Raw genomic sequence first — 22,608 nt, 5'->3', positions numbered from 1 at the left:
AGTTTACAGATCGAGGTTACCTCTCTCCACCAGTTGGCCCGTCCCGTGCTTTGGTCATGTCCCGGCTTCATGGCCGACTGGTGAGTATCAGAGAGGCAGAGATAGGTAACATTTTTCCTTTTGCTGCTCTGTTGGCTATGCTCCCTCACATCTCTTATCTAGCTTATAAAATCTAGATCAGGGGTGTCCAAACTTGGGAACTTTAAGACTTGTGGACTTCAACTCTGGGGAATTCTGGGAGTTGAAGTCCACAAGTCTTAAAGTTCCCAAGTTTGGACACCCCTGATCTAGATATTCTAGGTCTGGAGTATCATATTTACAGACAGAATGTGTCCTCCACATTCACGATGACTACAATTGTGTGTGGCTACTTGTGTGTTTTTGTGAAAACATTGCAATCTGTGGCTAAGTTCAGGTAATCCTCAACATGCAACAGTTCATTTAGTGACTGTTCAAAGTTACAACTGCACTGAAGAAAGTGACCTATGACCATTTTTCACACTTATGACCATTGCAGCATCCCCGTGGTTACGGGATTTACATTCGGATGCTTGACAACTGACTCACATTATTATGGCTGCAGTATCCCAGAGTCATGCAATCCCTTTTTGCGACCTTCTTTTTTTTTTGAATTTTTTTTATTGTTTTAATTAAACAAAACCTCAAAAAAGAATCATCCTTCATTACATCTTGTAGAAAGCATGTCGATTGGTTACAAATAAATTTCGTGCGTTTCTTCCACAATCATTACTTATACTTCATTCATATTGAATTGTACATTTTAAATCATCAGTCTTTATATTACTATCAATGTACCACAATTCTCATTTAACTATAATTATTTAAACATGCTTTTATCTGAAATCATTTGTATTTAAAGACACAACCACCTACTGGCATTCATTAACAATTTCAATAAATCCCAGAGCTTGTATCCAATTTGCTTTTACCAATACCAACATATGTATATATCATTAAACATTATCCATTAACATTTCCTTGTTATTGCTGTTGTTAGTTAAAAATGATTTACTGTTTATATCACATCTCCTTTCGTCAGACCCAAAAGAAATTACACATTTATAACAAGATCTAAACAAAAATTTGTTAATAAAATTTATAGATCTTTTTCCCAAGTCCCAATTTACAATTTATATCCAAATTGTTTTTACTAGTTAAGATTATCATTTCATTGTTGTTAACATAGTTAATTATTTGTTAACGAAAAAACATTTAATAACAATCTAAAACAATTTTTACAAAGTACTAAACTTCCCACTTATTAATCATCAAATTGACTAAAAATTATTTACTATTTGTATCACATCTCCTCTCATCAAACCCAAAAGAAATTACACATTTATAACAAGATCTAAACAAAAATTTGTTAATAAAATTTAGAAGTCTTTTCCCCACATCCCAATTTGCAATTTATATCCACGTTGTTTTTACTAGTTAAGATTATCACCCTTTTTGCAACCTTCTGACAAGCAAAGTTAGTGGGGAAGCCAAATTCACTTAACAACCGTGTTACTAATTTAAGAACTCCAGTGATTCACTTAACAAATGTGGTGAGGAAAGTGGGGCAAAACTCACTTAACAAATTTCTCACTTAGAGATACAAATTTTGCACTCAATAGTGGTCATAAGTTGAGGACTACCTGTAATTCTGAATCAGCAAAAGCTGATTTCTGCAGCCCAGTTACATAATTGGTATAAATTATGCCAATAAAGCAAAATGCAGATAGTCCTCAATTTATAACTAATTGCTTAGCAATCATTGGATGTTGCAATTGAGCTTCGGAGGGGGGAGGGGGGAGGATACCAGATTCCAAAGTTCCAACAGTCACTTCCCCCCCCCCCCCCCCCAGGTCGCATTACCATGTATGAGGCACTTGGCAACCAACCCACATTTATGGCTATTTGCAGCATCTGTGATCATGTGACTGTTTTAAAATATATTTTTTTCTAGAAATTGGCATTTACTTATAGTGAACAATGAGTTTGCTTAACAGCTGCTCTGTTTCTTTATAATCACTGTGTTTGCTTAATGACCACTGCAAAATAAAATTGTGTCTGGTCATAACCTGCTTTATGACACAATTTACAACCATAATTGCCAGGCTGAAGGCTACCTCTAGCATCTTTGATTATCTTGGAGAAAGCTGATCCTTGTTCTCAACCACTTTTGAAATTCCCACGTTTGTGTTCAAGAATTATTTTGGGATCATTAGAGCTAGAAATCTGCTTCCTGTCTAGAATTAAACCTCAGAGTTTTCGGAAAAGTGCTTTGTGTATAATACACACTCAATTTTTTCTGCACTCTCATGGAATTATGTTATAAAACACAGACTTGGTCCTAACCCTTCTTGGCTATATTCCTTAATATTGCCTTCCCTTTTCCTACAGATAACCCCCCACTCTGCCTCGTCAAGCTACCTGCACCTACCACCCCTTCCTCCCCTGCCCACTCGGCCCACCCCAGGGAAAAGGACATCTGTAGGGATCACGGTATGTAGAGTTGTACTCTTGTTCCTTCTCTGTTACTCAGCCAACAACCCCACCATCCCAGGCATTATGAGGTCAAATAATTTACTATCGGTAGCTAACTGCATGGGATGTCTAATTGTTATATTTATAGGACTCTTTTTTTCCATTGTTCAGAGTAATATGAATCGATCAGTAGCTGGAACATTTATTCCTGTTTGCACAGTAAATTATTTGGGCAGGGATGTGAACCACTAGATACAAAATATTGGGAGAACTAGAAGTATCCAAATATAATGGTATATGGTGATAGGCAACTTACTACCTGTTGGGTTATCCTTCTTTCCACATATGATATAGGCTGGGACTATTTCTGTTTGCTCATGACCTTTAGTAGAGTCCTGCTGAAGCTTCGGCCTCCTCCTCCTCCTCCTCCTCCTCCTCCTCCTCCTCCTCCTCCTCCTCCTCCCTCTCCCTATTGAACTGCCTGCCACTGTGCCTGGGATAGGGGGAACCAAGGGGACCTGTGGGGTCCCTCCCCCCAGGGAGACTCACCTGTCAACTTCCAGCAACCCCCAGTCAGCCGTACCTTGCCAGAAGGCATCTAAGGTACATTCTCATCCTTTCCTTGCTGCCCACTGCTGTCAGATTTTGGCCTTGGTTTCAAAGCAGCCAACTGCTGCTCACCCATTAGGCCTTGCTGCCAACCAATTGGGCGCAGAGGCCAGAGGGAGATGGGACAAAGGGCCATTTCTGGGAAGTGTTAGTAAGAATGACAGTCACATAGCTATGGCCCACTGTGGCAGAGCAGCAGCGAGAGGCACTGAAACAATCATAATTTTGCCAAATTTCAATCCCATGGGAGTCAGGGTTCCTGGATTTTGGTTACATTCTTTAAGTTGGACTATTTGAGATACGTTGATTCAAAAACCGTTTCTCAATGATGCAACATTTTGCCCAGTTGAAGGTTACAGACAAACAGATACAAGAATTTTAGTAATACATAGATAGATAAGTACGGATAGTCCTTCGCATACAATCTTTCATTTAGCAACCATTCGAAGTTACAACAGGACTGAAAAAAGTGACTTACTACCAGTCCTCACATGATCATGTGGTCAAAATTCAGGCGTTTGGCAACTTGCATGTATTTATGATGGCTGCAGCTTTATGGAATTATGTGAATGTCATTTCTGGACTTCAATGTTCCATTGGAATATTGTATCGCTGCTCAGGTAATATAGCTTAGCAAGATTTTGGCTAAACCCCATTTAGCATCACTTTTACTCGATCAATTTGATCAAGAGTCACCCTTTAGATTTTAAACTATTTCTTTCAGGCTCCTTTTTTGAGATCCGGTCATAATATGTCAAGAGTCCTCCATGATACCAACATCTCCCCTAGTGTGAAAATCTAGTTAATGTTTTGCCTCGCTTTCTCCCTGATTGGCTAGGTTTCTTTATGTGAGGGTTGCACAAATACTAATAGAAACCTTCTTAGATCCATGTTTTGGGAAAGCTCTTGAGCAGGGGTGTCTAACTCAATTTCATTGAGGGCTGCATCAGTGTTCTTTTTTGGTGTTGGGGTGCTGGGGTGGGCGTGGCCAGCTCGACGTCACTCGTGTCTGGGGCGGCAGTAGTGGGTGTTGTGCAGTGAAAACAGGCTCCCAAGCTCAGTTTTCTGCTGCAATGGCCTCCTGAAACCCTCTGCCAGAGAAAACGGAGCTCAGGAGAGCCACATGTGGCCCTTCGAGCTTCATTTTCTCTGGTAGAGGCATCTTGGGTGAGTCCTGTACTGTTACCAGGGTGGCACCACTGGCCAGATCTAAACATCCCACGGGCTGTATCCACCCCGCGAGTCTTGAGTTTGATATCCCTGCTCTTGAGCATATACATGGTGCTCAAGCCACCAACTGCCACTTCTTCCTCCTTCTATTTATGGGGTGATAACATGGATGCTCTTTGCTGTCTTTCCAGGGTCGAAATGCACTCCGGGAAAGGAGCAGCCATTCTCCTGGCAGGCAGCAATTTGAAAGTGACACTGATGTACGCATTTCTCTTTTCTTACCAATGGATGATGTGTATGAATTTGCTTTGCCCATTTCCCTTACAGGTAGTCCTCGACTTACAACAGTTCCTTTAGTGGTCACTCGAAGTTACAACGGCACTGAAAAAAGTTACTTATGACAGTTTTTCACACTTACGACTGTTGCAGCACCCCCGTGGTCACATGATCAAAATTCAAATATTTGGCAACTGACTCATAATTCTGACAGTTGTCAGCGATCACCTTTTGTGACCTTCTGACAAGCAAAGTCAATGGGGAAACTAGGTTCATTTAACAACCACAGAGATTCACTTAACAACTGTTGCAAGAAAGGTGGTAAGAGCAAAACTCATTTAGCAAATGAGTTGAACTTCAACAGAAATTTTGGGCTCATTTGTGGTCGTAACGTGATGACTGCCTGTAAGAAAAGCACCATTTCAGAAAGAAATGAAATGAAAGAAAATCTCACAGGTCAATTGTAAAATGAAAATGAAGAACTATTGTTGGCCTAAGAACAAGAAGAAAGATGATTAGGCAGATTTCCCTAGGACCAAATAGCAAGAATCTGCTGCCCCCACAGAAAAGATTCCATCCAAGTCTAGAAGATTATTTTAGTTTGTCCAAATTAAATAATTTTGTCATGGTCCCTACTGCTTCTTTGAGACAAGTTGTGGTTAAGGCGTCAGGTTGGAAAATGGGAGACCCTGAATTCTTCTCGTGCCTTGGGTACAAAGCCACCCGGCTGCTCTTGGGCCAGCCATTCTCTCTCAACCCTAGAAAAGAGGCAATGGCAATCCACTTCCAAAATACCTTGCCAAAAAACCTAAAGGGACTAATCTAGGCAATCCCCAAGAGTCAAAATTGATTTAACGGCATACAATCATTCTCACTTAGTAGAAGAGGCTTCCAATTTTTAAACATTATTTAAAAAAAATTATTCTAGTACTTTAATCACTGGATCAAATTGCATCATTTGGCCACATGGTTCTGTCTTTCGATCTTGGGGCTCTGGGTTCAGACCTAAAGTTTGGCTCTTATACTATCTTTGGTAGCCCCATAATCCAATGCTTCTCAAACTTTTCCCTTCATTACCCAAAAACACATATCAGAAAGTCCTTATGTAAATGTCCCTGTTGTTATTGAGTATGTCTGCATGCCTGTATATATTAGACTTATGTATATAGCCACACACGCTCTCTTAGTAGCTCTGCCCTGCTTAGAAAAAAATGAAAAGCCCAATATAAAAGAATAAAGAACAGTACACCTCCCCTCCCTGGCAACAACACACAATTAAATGAGCTATTTGGTGGGCCCCATGATCCCACTCTGGAGTAAAAGGGTTTCTATATTGTTACCCCTCAACCCTCCCTCCCCATTTTACCCAGTTTTGGATAACTTCTTCAGGTTTGCATAAGGAGCTGCAGTGGCACAATGGTTAGAATGCAGCAGTATTGCAGGCAACCTGCTGCCTGCTGGCTACCTGCAATTTGGCAGTTCAAATCTCACCAGGCTCAAAGTTAACTCAGCCTTCCATCCTTCCGAGGTGGGTAAAATGAGGACCCAGATTGTTGGGGGCAAGAGGCTGACGCTGCAAACTGCTTAGAGAGGGATGTAAAAGCATTGTGAAGCGGTATATAAATCTAAGTACTATTGCTATTTGGGAGTCACTTCTCTAATCAGTTTCCCACTCCCTAGCGCCAGACAATAGGTTCTCTTGCATTGTATGGATAAAGGGTAGTTCACTGGGATTAAGGGGTCCTCTGTCCATGCCTTATTCACACTTTTATCAGCAGCAAAAGCTTTACACACTATAAAGATCTGTTTGTAGTAACCGGTCAAGCAGCTGGCAGAAGCATCTGATTAATTTGGAAACTTTCAGTGAATTAAATTCAAAGATTAATCAGTTGAATTTTGGAACCATGGAATTTTTGTCGTCATAAAGCAAAGGATTTCTTCCATGAGTAGTAAATGTCTCTCTGGATGAGTTGGGGCTGTAACTTCCAGTACTCCCACCTCGCATGTCCGAAAATGTTGGAAGTTGCAGTCCACATTGTGAAAAGCCCAAGGATTTTGACTTGTAAGCTAAGACCTTTAAAAACCAGTGGGTTCCAGCTCCCGTTGCAACCGGTACACCGCAAAGGGGCTGGGTGTCCACCACATGCACGTGCGCAGCTCACACATGCATACCCTCAACCTGTGACGCTCCAGCTGCTCGGCAGAGCGTCATGCAGGCGCCCTACGCCCCATGTCTGTGCGCAAATGCCCCGGTCGGCTGAAATAGAGGTAAGGAGAGCGGGCGGGTGGGCCCTACGGAGCACCATACCGGAAGGGTATCTGGTACTCCCAGCAGGCACCGTACCGGGGCGTACCAGTCGTATCCCACCATTCACTGCACCTTCTGAGAGCTTTAGTTGGAATCAGTACATTTTTCCTCCTATGTTTTCAGGCTCTCTTGACAAAATTGTGTGGCCAAGACAAGGTGCTTCGAGGTCTGGAAGAAGAGACAGGGCAGCTCCGTATTGAAAAGGTATCCAATTCCACTTCCATTGAACAAATGAGCATTTGCTTAGCTCTGTTATGTTTGAGAATATTGTGTTTGGTGAATCATTCTGGAGTCGCTCCTCTTTTTGGATGGTGGGGAAAAGGCTTGCAAGGTACATGTCACTTTTGGGATAGAAGGGGGAAAGTGTTGTGGCCCACCAGTAACTAACGGAACTGGCAGCAGATTCAGAGGAGGTTGGGGAGGAACATGGGCCTCTCCTGGAGTCTGGGGAAGGCTCTGATGAGGGCTCTGTGTCGGAGGCAGAGAGTGAGCCAGAGCCATATGCCAGTTATCAGCTGCCTTCTGAGTCAGACATCAGTGAGGCAGACGAACAGCTGGAGCCTATTTCCAGTATGTGCATATGTGCAGAGTTGCCAGACGAAGGGAACAGTTAAAGAACAGGGGTCGACTTGGGAGTAAGGCCACAGGTAGACAATGAATGGCCCCTCCCAGAGGAAATAAAAGAGGAGCGAAAGAGGAGTGGAGTTTGCAGGAGACTATTAGTTTGCTTAATTGGTTCGTGACTCTCCGAGACCCCTTGCCAGGTTTTGCAGATATTGGCCTGGCAGCTCTCCAAGCTAGATAAGGTCTGTGACTATAAATCCTCCCTTGAAAGACTTTGCTGGATGTGAATGAGTAGAATTCACAGTCAATTAATAAAAGGGTTTTTTGTCGGAACAAGGAGTTTGCTTCATGCTCTCGGGAAGCCTCGGTCAGAACAGATAGGTCCAGATTAACCAAAATGAAACTCTGGCAATTGATGGTTTCCTTGCAATGGGAAATATAGGATCTTGCTAAATAGAAGAAAGTTTGTCATGGATCAATGTATTTATTGATTTATAAATTATAATTTCTTAACTGCTAAGTAGACAAATCTTTCCAGACAGTTCACAGTAACACACACACAGACAGAAACAGAAACAGAAACAGAGAGAGAGAGAGAGAAAGAGAGAGAGAGAGAGAGAAATTGAGCTGAAACTTTCAGGCTGTAGCAAAATTCAGGGCCCATTGATCAATTGTTTTATTCCTTTTATTCTTAAAATGTTTTATTAATTAGTGGGTTGGACTAGAACACCTTCCAGCTTTGCTATTCTGTTATTCTGATTTTTTAAAATGTATCCTTACAATAAGGTTCCAGCTACCACTTCCCGGTGTGCTTCTTGTCTGGATGACCTCACAAGGCTGGCGTTCTTTTACAGTCTTTGTTACATTTCTTTCATAAAATAGAGTTACCAGAAATGGACACCTACTAAGGATGTTACCTTCTCCCCTGTAGCCAGAGCTGTGTCAACTCAGGATCAGACCTCTCTGTCTGTCTGCACTTTCTTTTCTACCTTAGTTATCCTGGATTAAGCTGATGGAGCAATGACATCACCAGAAGAGAGAAGCTAATTTGCCTCTTTTTAAATGTTTTCACCAGCAGTCTTGGGAGATAGTCCAGACAAAAAGTGCTATCTTTGCTATAACAGAATCTTGAAAATATTAAGGCGCATCTCTTCCTCCTCACCTTTACAGTGTAAGAAACTAGGGAGGGTCCTTTCTGAGATGCTTCCCATCCCCTCCCCGAGGTGGTATTCACCCAGTTCAGAACGGCCCGGCTGAACCAGTAGCAGAAATCGTGGGTGGGCCTACCCACCTGCTCCGGCTCTATGCCGTCCTATTTAGGAACGTTTTCAAGCCGCATGCATGATCAAAGCGCATGCACGGAAGGACAAGCGCATATGTGGACAAGCACATGCACACCCATATTTGCAAACGAGTAGGGAAAGTAAGTGAATACTACCCCTGCCCTCCACCCATCCATTCCTTCTGTGGACTCAATTTCCAGTGGTTTAACCTTTGGCTCTTCCTCTTGTCTCCTAAGGTCATTTTCACATATATTATATCGCCTGATATCTATCGGAAATGACTTTCCATCTCAAATTGATCGTAAGACCTGTTGCCATTTGATTGCCACCAAATATCAGCTGCAAGGCCTTAGGACTGGTTCCCTCCCTATGCTAAGTAGTCTGTGATACCGCGCATTTCTGCGAGAATGCCTTGAAACAAATGTTGTTTGATTGATCCATCAAACTGCAATGAAGGAATATCTGTGCTGGGTGGACAGTTCTCAAAATGGATGCTGTATTGTTTCAGGAACGCCTTGAAAAGGCCTTGGAAGTAATACACTTGAGGCTGGAGGAATATAAAGGCCAAGATGCCACCGTGGAGAAGATCTGCTATCAACAAAGACAACTACAAGATGAACTGGTACATACCCGTGCCCGTCTCTGCGATCTTGCACTGGTGAGTAATTGCATCTCCCTGATACTTGAGTGAAAATATTTTTGGGAGACGCATCCTACCTAGATCTGCACATAGATCAATTGGTAGCTGCGTTTCACGTCAGGTCTGATCATCAACAGTGTTAATAGTAAAAGAGGAAGAAATACCGTATATCTGTCTTTCCTAGCCTAGAGACATCCGGGTGCATCCTGAGGATTTTGCACAGGTTCTTGGCTATTCCTAGCATTGCACTGTTGTGGACAGAGAGCTCTGAAGTTGCTCCTGGGATCTACTGGAGCCACTCTCCCAGCTCAGGGTGCTCCTACCATCGTTGGGAGAGCTTAAGCCTTTATTTGTTTGTTTGCTTGTTTTTATTTGTCAACAAGTACAAAGAAACAAATATGAAAACACATGAAAAAATGGCACAAATAAATGGATATAAATAAGCAAAACATAGCCATAAACCCATAAAAAGAGTACATATAAATGGGGACTGTTAGATTCGGGCAACGAGAGAACAGACTTCAGACGATAGTGACAAACAGCTCTTTATTAGTTAAGTAGTAATGATCCAGCTTGCTATGGGGTCGTGCAGCTCCCCTTTTATAGGGAGCTGGCAGACCTCCCGTCCAATCAGAACAACCCCTTGTTCCCGCCCTAGTGGCGGACCTGAGTGGAGACTACAGCAGTTTATGCAAATATCTAACAGGGACAGTAGGATAGGGATGGTAAGCACACTGGTGCGCTTATGCACACCCCCTTAGGGACCTGTTAAGACACGTCTAAAGTCCACGGTAGACAGCTTAAGGTAAAAGGTATGGGGGGTGTGTGTGTTAGAGGAACTAGCAACAGGATCCACACATTTACTACTGTATTGCTGAAATCGTTTTTCCTGCAATCAAGATTAAAATATATTACATTTAGTTTGTATCTATTGATAGCCCTTGTGATATTGCAGTTGAAGTAAAAGGAGTCATATCCTTTATATCCATATCCTCTCTAATTCCTCCTTCAGGCCCTGGTGCCCCTCCTCCTTCCTGGTGTTTCTGTCACTTGGTATACACCATATCTATTGCCACCCCTGTAATCTGGCCCTTGTCTTCTACTAAAGTGTCTGGTTGATTGCCTAGTATCTACTTGTCTGTCTGGATCTGAAAATCTCACAGGATCTTAACCCTCTTATTCTTCTGTGGAATCTCCCATCTGTACTTGGGAGAGTCTTACCCAAGCGTTCCTGTAAACAATGCCAGCCACCTGGATATGTTTCTCTGTGTACATGTATTTATTCCTGTCAGTGGTGGGAGGCTGCTGGTTTAACAACCGGTTTGGTTGTTGCTGGTTTAACAACCATTCAGCGCTGTGTCTTAAAGCGCTTGCTTTAAGGGGAGGGGGGAATCAGCTGTGTTGCACGATTGACATGAGCTAAAAAGCAGGAAATAAAGGACGGGGTAGGACGGGGTGTGTGGGGCCAGTTGATTGTTGGAGCTACCAATTCTTCCGAACCGGCTGAATATCACCTCTGATTCCTGTAAGATCTGGGCTGCAATAATCCAGATCACCGCTATCCACCTAGGGGTTGTTCTGATATTTTGCAGCACAAATTCAGTAAGACAAAGTACCATGATACCTCTGTACTCATTGTTAATTGGCTCCGGGAGTGCCAACAACAATGAGTACCAAACAATTTTTTCCCCATAAGGAATACTATAGTGAGTTACAAGGCAGCCCACACCAACCAGTTCTAGCTTGTGCATTGAGTACCAAACAAACAATGACTACCAGGACAAAGTTTTCGTGTCAAAATGTTTTGAATATCAAATTTTATGAGTTAAAGCAGTGGAGTACCAAGGTACCACTGTTCTGTATCTCATCAGATTGCTCCCTTATCACACAGTAGCACAGGTAAGCTGGATTGTATCTTAAGATTCTGTTATTGTATGAATATGTATTCAGTAGGGAATGTCTAACTAAGTAGCTGATTCATTGTTTTTGTCCAGGACAGCGAACGAGTGTGGGAGGATTATACGGCCTTGGAAAATGATGTTCAGATGCTGAAGGGTTCTTTGGAGCATATCCGGAATTCCGGGCATTCCCAGGTAAATCCTAAATATGAGGGACAGAGCTTTCTCAATAGTGGCTTCAAACATACAAAACTATTCCAGGGGATACCCACTAGGCTGCACTGCTAAGTAGGCCCTAGTCATTCACTGACATGAGCCTTTGATTGAGTTGACACTTTATTGGGTGCTACAATATGTCATGTTTTTTCTGGTTTCTCTTATTAATTTAATAATACAGAATTATAATAATACAGAATGCATGGACTAATAAACAATTAATTTGGAAAAAATAAAAGATAAAGTGGATGGTGAAAAAACTTGGTTATGGTTAACAACAGGTACATTAAAGAAAGAAACAGAGTCACTAATCCTGGCTGCGCAAGAACAAGCTATCCGAACAAATGCCATTAAGGCCAAAATCGAAAAATCCTCTGATGATGCCAAATGTAGATTTTGCAAAGAGGTTGATGAAACTGTTGACCACATACTCAGCTGCTGTAAAAAAATCGCGCAGACTGACTATAAAATGCGGCACAGTTCTGTAGCCCAAATGATCCACTGGAATTTGTGCAAAAATTATAATATTAAAACAACAACAAACTAGTGGGAACATAAGCCTGAAAAAGTCACCGAAAATCAGATGGTCAAGATCCTATGGGATTTTCGTATACAAACGGACAAAATACTGGCGCATAACACACCAGACATCACACTGGTTGAGAAAAATAAGGTTACAATCATAGACATCGCAATACCAGGTGATAGCAGGGTCGCCGAGAAGGAACATGAAAAAATCGCGAAATGCCAGGACTTAAAAATTGAAATTCAACGATTATGGCACAAACCAGCAGTGGTAATTCCAGTGGTAATCGGCACACTGGGTGCTATTCCAAAAGCACTGGAATTACATTTAAAACAGTTAAAACTTGACAAAATCACCATCAGTCAAATGCAAAAAGCTGCACTGCTTGGATCCGCACGTATATTACGAAAATACGTTATGACATCCCAGGTCCCTGGGTGGGGCCCGACTAGTAATCAATGCCAAATCTGGCGAAACAACTGGCCGCTGTGATACAATTGTATAATAATAGTAATAATAGTAGTAGTAGTAATAATAATAATAATAATAATAATAATAATAATAATAATAATAATAATAATAATAATAATAATATCATCTTTCATTTTATACACATTATTCTGCATTGTGATGGGGATAGGGGCGTATTTATACAACCAATGCACACAAACAGATATATTCCTAGTCTAATTATTTAATAATAGGGACAGACAGTAGGAGACAACCTGGATATCCATCTTCAGGGTCCTCTTTTTCATCAATAGGAACTCCTGTTTCTCTTTGATTAATTGCTGAACTAGAAAGTTACTTTTAAGCAATGGGAGAAAAAAGGGAAAAAAACTAAAAAGGCCTCAGTTGCTGTACATTTGATATCCACACATTCTGAACATTCCTATCCGAAATACTGCACAGCTTTAGAAATAACGATCGGCCTTTAAAAATTAAGGGAGCGTTTGCAATGGTTCTCCTGTCACTTGAGAGATTTCACTCTTGTCCGAATGCAGTGATGGGAAAAGGCAGAAAGGTGGGAGGTGCATCAATTGTCTCCATTTGTCCATCAATTCCCTTCCCTTAGGATCAAGCAGCAGCTCAACAGGATTTGTGGAGAATCTACGACATCTTGGCAGGACTGAGATGCAGCCCGGGAAATTATCGCACCCTGGAAAACCGAAGATCAGGTGCTTAATACAATGGGATCAGCACTGCAACTGCACTAGAGGAAGTGGGGGGGGGGGGGGCGGAGTGGGATAGTTCTCTGTTATGAATCAACACCATTGCAACCAAGGGGTTCCTTCTTCATCAGGTATGTCCCATTGTTATACCTGGGATGTATTCCTGGGATTGGTACCCCACTTTTCCAGCAGTAGATGTGAGTAATTGTTCTTTATTATCAAAGAAATAAAATCGACAATGTAGTTGAGAAGGTAAAGATCCCCGTGATTCAATGTGATTCTCGGTGACTACCTGGATCCTCAAATACAGATTTTTTTTTCATTTTTCCAAAATGATTTCCAGCTTCCCAGTCAAAGCTACAGTCCTGTTATTTATTCCCTAGAATGTGGGGAAGGACTCAGCTCCAATTAATGGAATAACAGAGTTGGAAAAGATCTTGGAGGTCTTCTAGTCCAAGTCCCTGCTCAGGCAGGAAACTCTACCATTTCAGGCAAATGCTTGTCCAGTTTCTTCTTAAAAACCTCCAGGGGTCGAGCACCTACAACTTCTGATTAATGTATCAGTGTTCCACTGATTAACTGTTCTAACTGTCAGGAAATTTCTCCTTAATTCTAAAGTTGCTTCTCTCCTTGATTAGTTTCCACCCATTGCTTCTTGTCCTGCTTTCGGCTGCTTTGGAGAATAGTTTGACTCCCTCTTCTTTGTGGCAACCCCTGAGATATTGGAACACTGCTATCATGTCTCCCCTAGTCCTTCTTTCTATTAAACTAGACATACCCAATTCTTGCAACTGTTCATATGTTTAGCCTACCGTCGCCTCATCATTATCTAAATCTCTAAGCTGCTGTCACTATCTTGTAAATAAACACTATCAAAAGTGCAATTAAACATCTTGGGACAAACAGCAAACATATCCAACCAGTCATCAGCTTCAGCAACCAATGTCTAAGAATACATAAATGAAAAAAGTTGTTTTGACTTTGGAAAGAGTGCAGAAAAAGAGCAGCTAAGATGATTAAAGTCCTGGAGACTAAAACATATGAAGAACGGTCGCAGGATTTGGGTATGGCCAGTCTAGTGAAAAGAAGGACTTGAGGTGACGTGATAGCCATATTCCAGTATTTGAGGGGCAGCCACAAAGAAGAGGAGTTCAACTTATTTTCCAAAGCAACAGAAGGCAAGACAAGAAACAATGGATGGAAACTAATCAAGGAGAGAAGCAACCTGGAGTTAAGGAGAAGTTTCCTAACAGTGAGGACAATTAACCAGAGGAACAGCTTGCCTTCAGATATTGTGGGTGCTTCATAACTGGAGGTTTTTAAGAGACCGGACAAGACACTTGTCTGAAATGGTATAGGATCTCCTGCTTGAACAGGAGGTTAGAGTAGAATACGTCAAGGTTCCTTCCAACTCTGTTCTGATCTCTGACTCAAAAATGTTTTGGTCTGTGGGTTGGAAAATAACAGAGAGGTAGAATTTTGTATGGTTTTTTTTGAAACATTGAGTGCAGCAACCAAGAAGGTGGTCTTGTGTACCCCACAGCAGATAAATCCCTAATAATGTTCTGACTAAGGGAAGGACCTTGGGGAGAAAAGAATCCTTTGCAATATCTTTTTGTTTTTGCTTTCTTTGTTGTAGGTGTGTCTCCAAGCTCACCCCCACCTCTGGATTCTCATTTGGGGGCAAATCATCACTCTCTGCTCTCCTGCACTGAAACAGAGGTATTTCAAAAAAGAAAAAGTAACCTTATCTGGACTTTGGCTCCAGAGTGTGATGGACTCTCCTTCACCCTTTGTCTTTTTCTTAGACTTCTGTCCTGTTCTATTTTTATAAACATTCTTTAGAGGCTGAGCATTCTCTTTGCTTGATGTTGACTGTGTATTTAATTTGGAAATATCCTGCCAGAAGATAAGGGAATGTTTCCCCCTCCCCCTCCCCCCCCTCTCTCATAAAACATAAAGAAGAATAGAAGTAGGAGAGTAAAGGAAGGGGAAAGGGGGGGAAAGTAAGTGAGAGGTAGAAGGGGAAAAAAAAAGGCATTGACTTCTGACTCATTTTAGCACAGTAAAAGTTAAAAAACATTACAGCCTCACCTTTTTGTTTAAAGTAAAATAAATTAAAAAGAGGTAAGAAAGCAAAATGATGGTGGTGGTGGTGAAAGAGTATATTCCAGTTATCCATCATCAGGTCAGTTAACAAAACCATGTTACCTGGTAATAAGCTTCACTGGGCTTTGTGGTAGCTTTCCTGTGGCTTTCAGTTTGTAAAACCAATTTGTTACAGAAGGGTTTCACACAGATGACATACAATCTTTTAGTGTTGCTTTCTGAAAAGCAAATAATTTTGCAAAAAGTATTGGTGTTGGAGATAATTAGAAGCTCTATTAAAAGGAAATAAGTATTTGGATTTTGCTTGGTTATTTTATTCTTCCTCCGATTTTTGCATTATAATGTGTTTTTTAAAAAGTGGTAAAACCTGAACAGCTTTTATCACCAATCCAACAATTTGGTCAATGCAAGAAGCGTATATTGTAAATTTCTCTAATATTCCGTAGATGGCGCTGGATATCAATTTAACAATTATAGAATTCTTTATTGCCCAAGTACACTCACTGAAAAAAAATTAGAGATTTTTCACAAAAGTTCCTTTGTTACATGAGTCTGAGCTTCCTTGAATCAACTGGCTAGTCATTCTGTAAAACAGTTCTAGGTAGTCCTCAATTTATGACCACAGCTCAGACCAGAATTTTTTGTTGCCAAGCAAGATGATGTTCAAGTGAGTTGCATCCCGTTTTATGACCTTTTTAATGATCTTTTATTGGCCAGGTTTATTAATCAAATCGCTGCAGTTTAAATCACATGATTGTTGAGCAAATCTGGCTTCCCCCGTTGACTTTGTTGACGGAAGCCGGTTGGGAAGTTTGCAAATGGAGATTACATAACGCAGGAAATGCTTGCAACCATTCTAGATACATGTTGATTACCAAGGAGCTGAATTTTGATCACATGACAGTGGGGAATGTTGCACTGGTCATAAATGTGAGGACTGCTTATCACTTTCTTCAGTGCCGTTGTAACTTTGAATCTTGCTAAGCAAATGGTTGTAAATGGAGGCCTACCTGTACAGCCTACGACCACAAATGAGCCCAAAATTTCTGTCATTAAGTGAATTTTGCCCCCATTTTACAGCCTATCCTGCCACGGTCCATAAGTGAATCACTCTAGATGCTCAATTAGTAACCCAGTTGTTAAGTGAACCTGGCTCCCCCATTGATTTTGCTTGCCAGAAGATTGCAAAACGTGATAACGTGACTGTAGGTCGCTGCAACTGTCATAAATATGAGTCAGTTGCCAAGTGTTTGAATTTTGATCATATGATCCTGGGGATGCTGCAGTGGTTGTAAGTGTGAAAAACAGAAATTCCCTTTTTTCAGGGCTGCTGTAACTTTGAACAGTCACATTAAATGAACTGTTGTAAACTGAGGATTATCTGTACTGGATTCTGTGAATATTTCAACCGATTCAGTTTTTCTCCCATCCTCCTGGTACATTTTCTGCTCCCTCCAAAAAGCAGACTTTCCTCTAGCCTGTCATCTTATCCATAACATGATGATACAATCCTGATTTTATGCATTGGAAAATGTGTGCTGGGTGTAGTGGTATTTCAAAAGGTAACCTGAGAATGTGGCATTAATGAAACATTCTCCTGGTTGTGGAAGCCCCTTGCTGGAATCCGAAACGGCTTCTACAACATTTACCATTTATTCCAGGAATCTACCCCCAGCTATGGACCGGAGATAGGAAAACCATCCAGAATGGGGAGCAAACAGCAGGATGGCCCTGGTTCAGCAAACTGGCAGGTACGGCTGTTTCTAGCACATGGGATATGTGGGCTCCGTTTCCTTCCCCAACTCTGCTCCCCCCTCTGGGCAGTGCCCTCAACTTGACCCACCTTTCTATTCCCTTCCAGCAAAGTCCATCTACCTCCAGCAGAGGGCAGTTGGGAGCATCTCAGCATGTGGATGGACTCAAGGGGTCCCCAAACCATCCCTCCATTGAGCCCCCAGAGAGTGAGAAAGGGAAGGTTGGCAGAGGAGCAGATTCTGTTAGACCAGGTGAATGAAACTGAGAGATAAGTACACTTCTAGGCCATAGTTTGAGCATGGAGCCACTTCCCTGTGGGAAGTTGAAAAGCTGTCCACTTAGCCTTCACCCAGGAAACAACCTTACTGGCGTTAATTGTGCTGCCCCCAATGCTATCCCCAGTTATGGAGGCCATCAAATGGTGGTGTTCTTCTTTTTGTTGTGTAGGGAAGAGCAGGAGAAGCAATGATGGGCTCCCTTAACTTTGTTCCTCCGTCCTACCTATGACTGAGCAGTTCTGTGATACCTATTAGTGTTGTGACCTAGACTTCCCAAGAGCATGAAGCGAACTCCTTGCCCTGACAAAAAACCCTTTTATTAATTTAATGTGAATTCTTCTCATTCACATCCAGCAAAGTCTTTCAAGGGAGGATTTACAATCACAGACCTTATCTGGCTGGGATAGCTGACAGGCCAATATCTGCAAAACTTGGCAAGGAGTCTCGGACTCCTGCAAACTCCACTCCCTTTCGTTCCTCTTTTATTTCCTCTGGGAGGGGCCATTCATTGTCCACCTTACTCCCAAGTCGGCCCCTGTTCTTTCGTTGTTCCCTTCATCTGGCAACTCTGCGCATGCAGGGAACAGGCTCTAGCTGTTTGCCTGCCTCACTGATGTCTGACTCTGAAGGCAGATGATAACTGGCATACGGCCCTGGCCCGCTCTCTGCCTCTGACACAGAGCCCTCATCAGAGCCTTCCACAGACTCCAGTACAGGCCTATGTTCCTCCCCAACCTCCTCACTGTCCGAATCTACTGCCAGCTGGCAGGTCATAACAGTTAGTGCCTGAGAAACAGCCTGGAGAAGACCCTCCTACCCAGCCCCTAGAAGTTACTTTTTTAAAAATTAAATGCAGGTTTAATTATTCTTTGGAAAGAGCAGTTAATCTAAGTTCATGCTCCTTTTGAAATTGTGCTTTGAACTGGACTTCAAAGGAGTCGAATTAATAGGTGACCGTACAGGAAGGAGGGGTTGCCTGGTATGGTAGACATTCCCCTCTTTTCCCAAGCTGCTCAGCTCCTCTGTTGCCCAGGTGACAACTCAAGAGAATGCATAATCACACCTACCAATCAGGCCCAGCAGAAAGGATATATTGCAGGCCCCATCCAGAAAGGAATATCACCTGTTGGGATCTAGGAAAAGAGCATTCTCTGCTTTGTAACTTGCCCTATGGAACATCATTTCCCTTGAGGTCAGAATAGCCTGGTTTTGTTGGTCTTCTGAAAGCCAAGCAAAGGACTGAAGATGCAGTTTTGCAGCCTGGGGATTTGGTAGCAACGATGTAGAGCCTGCTAAATGCCTGTAGATTGATTATGTCCTATAAAATCATTGTCAACCCTCAGCATTCACATACTGCAAATTGATTTTCTTCATGGTGATGGTTCCCTAACCTGGTCTTCCACCTCTTCAGCTACTGTAGTTCTTCGTTCTACTGTAACTAAGTTTATCCTTCTTGCTGCAGGTCATCCTTTTCTTCTCTTTCCCAGCATCAGCACTAACATTAGCACTAGCACTTAAGATTTATATTCTGCTGATTGCCAGGGTTTGATTCCCACCAGCTCAAAGTTGACTCAGCTTTCCATTCTTCCAAGATCAGTAAAATGGGGACCCAGATTGTTGGGGGCAATGCGCTGACTCTCTAAAGCCCTTAGAAAAGGCTGTAATGCACAGTGAAATGGTATATAAGTCTAAGTGCTATTGTTATATACTGCTGTATAGCACCCTCTGAGCAGTTTATAGAGTCAGCATATTGCCCCCTATAATCTGGGTCTTCATTTTACCGACCTTGGAAGGATAGAAAGCTGAGTCAACCTTGAGCCGGTCAGGATCGAACTCCTGGCTGTGGGCAGAGTTTGCGTGCAATATTGCATTCTAACCACTGCACCATCAGACCCTTCCCTAGAGAGCTGGGTCCTTGCAATATGTATCCCAAGTAGTATAATTTGGGCCAGATCATTTATGTCTGGAATATTGATAGTCATATTGTGCTGTCCTGCTAATTATGTTTTTGTTTCTAAAGGGCTTTTACTGTTTTTGTTGTTATGGGTTTGGTTATTTTTGGTGGCGCTTTGTGTTTTCAACTTTGTAACCTACCAAGAACATGTTTCTGTGAATTTTGCAAATTTTAGAGTACCTATCCCTCCTCCACCCTTTCACAGTGCATGAAACTAGGGAGGGTTTGAGACATTTGTTATGCCCACATTTCTTCTGTGGGCTAAGCTGCCTCTTATACTTTTACTTTACTTTAATTGGATTTGTTAACCACTCCCTCTCCCCTAGGGGACTCGGGGCGGTGTACAGACAGAATAAAAACATTATAAAAAATATTATATACCCCCCTGACCATGGGGCTTCGCTCTGTCTCCCAACATCATTCCCACTTACCATTACAGGCTGCCTCTGGTATATATTACAAGTTAAAGGCAACATCATGAGATATGGCTGGGGCAGCCTTACCTTACATTTATGCACATGATATATGATTAGGTTTCATTCTTGCTTGCTTGTGATAATAGCAACAGCTGTAAGGATCTGCCCCAGCCGGTCCCTCAGGAAAGTGTCATATTTTTCGGAGTATAAGACGCACCGGAGTATAAGACGCACCAAGATTTTGAAGAGGCAAATTTAAAAAAAAGGTTTTGGTACTGTGCAGACCTCCCAAAAATGGCCCTTTTTTGCAAAAATGGACCCTTTTTTTAATCAAAAAAAAGAGCATGCATAGCCTTTAGGAGGCTTATAGAGTGCTCGGGGGGGGGGGGAAACGAGCAAAAAATGGCCCATTTTCTGCTCATTTTTGCCCTCCCCAGCCCACAGGAGAACTCTGGAAGCCTCCTAAAGACTCTGCATGGCCGTTTTGGTGAAGGGGTGGTGGTGTTTCGGGAGGCCAAAAATGCGGTATTCCGTGCATAAAATGCACCCAGATTTTCACCCTCTTTTTTGAGGGAAAAAGGTCTTATACTCTGAAAAATACGGTAAGACTCTTGAGTCCATTCAGTTGAATTGAAAGAACTTTTGCTGAGAGAAAGTGATTGCAAGGAAACAAGGCAGAACCTGAAAAGTTCCATGCAAAGCACAAAGCAATTCTTTTCATTTCCCCAAGCCCAACCCCACATGACCAGTCCACCAGCAGCCAATGTGATGCTGCAAAGTAGTTCTGAGAACTGCTGAGGTGGTATGCAGATAACAGTTCACCCCCAGGGCATGGCAGCCTTGAAACCAAGCTGGAACCTGCTGTCAGGGAGTCCACTCCATCTCCCAAGGCCATTCCCCTCTCTAATTCCCCAGCAGTTACAGCAAAAGCATGGGAAAATGCCAGGAAGCCGCCTCCTCCCCCCACCTCCGACAGAATGGCAGAACAAGATGGTGGGCCTAGAAACAGCACTTAGAGTTACTTTTATAGTCCTCTCTGAGTGGTTTACAGAGTCAGCATATTACCCCCAACAATGTAGGTCCTCATTTTACCGACCTCAGAAGGATAGGAGGCTGAGTCAACCTTGAGCCAGTCAGGATCAAAGGAACTCTTTAGTTCTAGGTAGCTTCTCTCCTTGATTAGTTTCCAATCATTGTTTCTTGTCCTGCCCTCTGGTGCTTTGGAAAATTAATTGACCCCCTCTTCTTTGTTACAGCACCTCAAATATTGGAATTCTGCTATCAGCCCCCCCAAAAAGTCCTCCTTTTCTTTACACTAGCCAAACCCAAATCCTGCAACTGTTCTTCTTATGTGTTAATCCTCGGGATTTAATCATCTTAGTTGCTCTTCTTTGCACTTTTTCCGAAGGCTCAACATCTTTTTTGTAGTGTGGTGACCAAAACTAGATACAATATTCCAGATGTGGCCTTACTAAGGCTTTATAAAGTGCTGCTAATACTTCACGTGATTTTGATTCTATGCCTCTGTTTATACAATCAAGGATTGAATTCGTTTCTTTGGCTGCTGCCGCAGACTATTAGCTCATATTTAAGTGATCGTCCACTAGACGATCCAAGGTCCCTCTCACAGTTACGGTTTTCGAGCCATGTTTTGCCTAATTTATACTTGGGTTTTAACCTTTGGTTTTTCCTGCTCAGGTTTAAAACCTTGCCTTTCTGCACATTAAATTTCATTTTTCTGGATAGGGCGCATCAAATGGAACTACTTGCCTCCAGAAATTGTGAATGCTCCAACACTGGAAGTTTTTAGGAAGAGATTGGATAGCCATTTGTCTGAAGTGGTATAGGGTTTCCTGCCTCAGCAGGGGGTTGGACTAGAAGACCTTCAAGGTCCCTTCCAAGTCTGTTATTCTATTCTATTCTATTCTATTCTATTCTATTCTATTCTATTCTATTCTATAATAAAGTCCTTCCACACCTACCCACATCTTGCACAGATACAGTATAAGAATAGAGTAAAAACACAAACTCTCATCATTCAAGTCTGTCAAGATCTTTTTGGATTCTGTCAAGCATTACCTGCCCATCACTTTAGGATAGAATAAAGGCATCTAACTAAATATTATAATCTTAATGTAATTAAGGCTTGAGAAGATGGCCAGGTCATCTCCTTCCTCCCTTAACCATTTCATCTCTTCCTGCTTAATTACCCACAATACCGCTTTCCCTTCCCATTTCAGTCTGCTTTCCCATTGGTCAGGAAATGTTCCCTTGGGAGAAGCAGGATACCTCTGTCATTTGCATTAGTATTGAATGATGGATCCTTCTATGCTTTTCCAACTAACAGGAATGGCATTTATAAGATTTGATCTTGGATTGCTTACTCTAATGGCTTCTTCTGGGATGGAAGCAGAAACCAAGAGAGATAGCAAATTTAATCTTGAGAGTTGTTGGTGTTTTTTTTTCTTTGCTTCCCTTCCCTTCCGTAGACCTTGAAGGCTGCATCCATAAAAGTGAAGGTCCTGAACACAGCATCGTCAAGGTATGATGGGGTGGCAAAATTATTCTGCCTTTCTCATTTGCTTGTTTATTTATTTGTTAGGTTCTACCCAGCCTTTCCTCCAGGAGCTCAAAAGTGCCATCCGTAGCACTCCCTTTTCTTTTTCCAAAGAACAATCCTGTGAGGTAGGTTGGGATGAGAGACATTGACTACCCCCCAGGCAGCATGAGAATGGAGTTAAATTGACTCTCCATGGTGCTAAATGAGTGTTTTTTTCAATCTTACCAAATCAGCCAGTGACCATAGCTGGGGAATTCTGGGAGCTGAAGTCCACGAAATTTTGAACTTGGGAAACACTGATCTGGAACAATTCCTTAACCGCAATGCCATCCTGGCTCTCCTCTAGTGCTTTTCAGATGTGACCTGGGAATTCTGGGAATT

At 42.2% G+C, this 22,608-nt stretch overlaps 1 protein-coding gene across 5 annotated transcripts in view; it reads left to right on the top strand.

The window, feature by feature from the left end:
* The window catches only part of PLEKHA4 (pleckstrin homology domain containing A4), an 82,102-nt gene that overhangs the window by 51,253 nt on the left and 8,241 nt on the right, over positions 1-22,608 (top strand). For 4 of the 5 annotated variants that reach the window (XM_081970782.1, XM_081970780.1, XM_081970781.1 and 1 more), the window contains 11 exons: positions 3-80; positions 2,410-2,511; positions 4,464-4,532; positions 6,980-7,060; positions 9,212-9,361; positions 11,338-11,436; positions 13,059-13,161; positions 14,795-14,877; positions 16,926-17,015; positions 17,126-17,270; positions 22,270-22,352. In XM_081970782.1, coding sequence (XP_081826908.1) covers positions 3-80; positions 2,410-2,511; positions 4,464-4,532; positions 6,980-7,060; positions 9,212-9,361; positions 11,338-11,436; positions 13,059-13,161; positions 14,795-14,877; positions 16,926-17,015; positions 17,126-17,270; positions 22,270-22,352 — 1,083 coding nt within the window. Of the gene's footprint in view, positions 1-2; positions 81-2,409; positions 2,512-4,463; positions 4,533-6,979; positions 7,061-9,211; positions 9,362-11,337; positions 11,437-13,058; positions 13,162-14,794; positions 14,878-16,925; positions 17,016-17,125; positions 17,271-22,156; positions 22,210-22,269; positions 22,353-22,608 lie in introns of all 5 variants that reach the window. The other variant, XM_081970783.1, reaches the window with a different exon arrangement.

Source organism: Natrix helvetica (assembly GCF_964273705.1).
Source record: "Natrix helvetica genome assembly, chromosome: Z".
Lineage (NCBI taxonomy): Eukaryota > Metazoa > Chordata > Lepidosauria > Squamata > Natricidae > Natrix > Natrix helvetica.
Note: the sequence above shows the minus strand (reverse complement) of the source record. Positions and strands in the feature narration are given on the sequence as shown.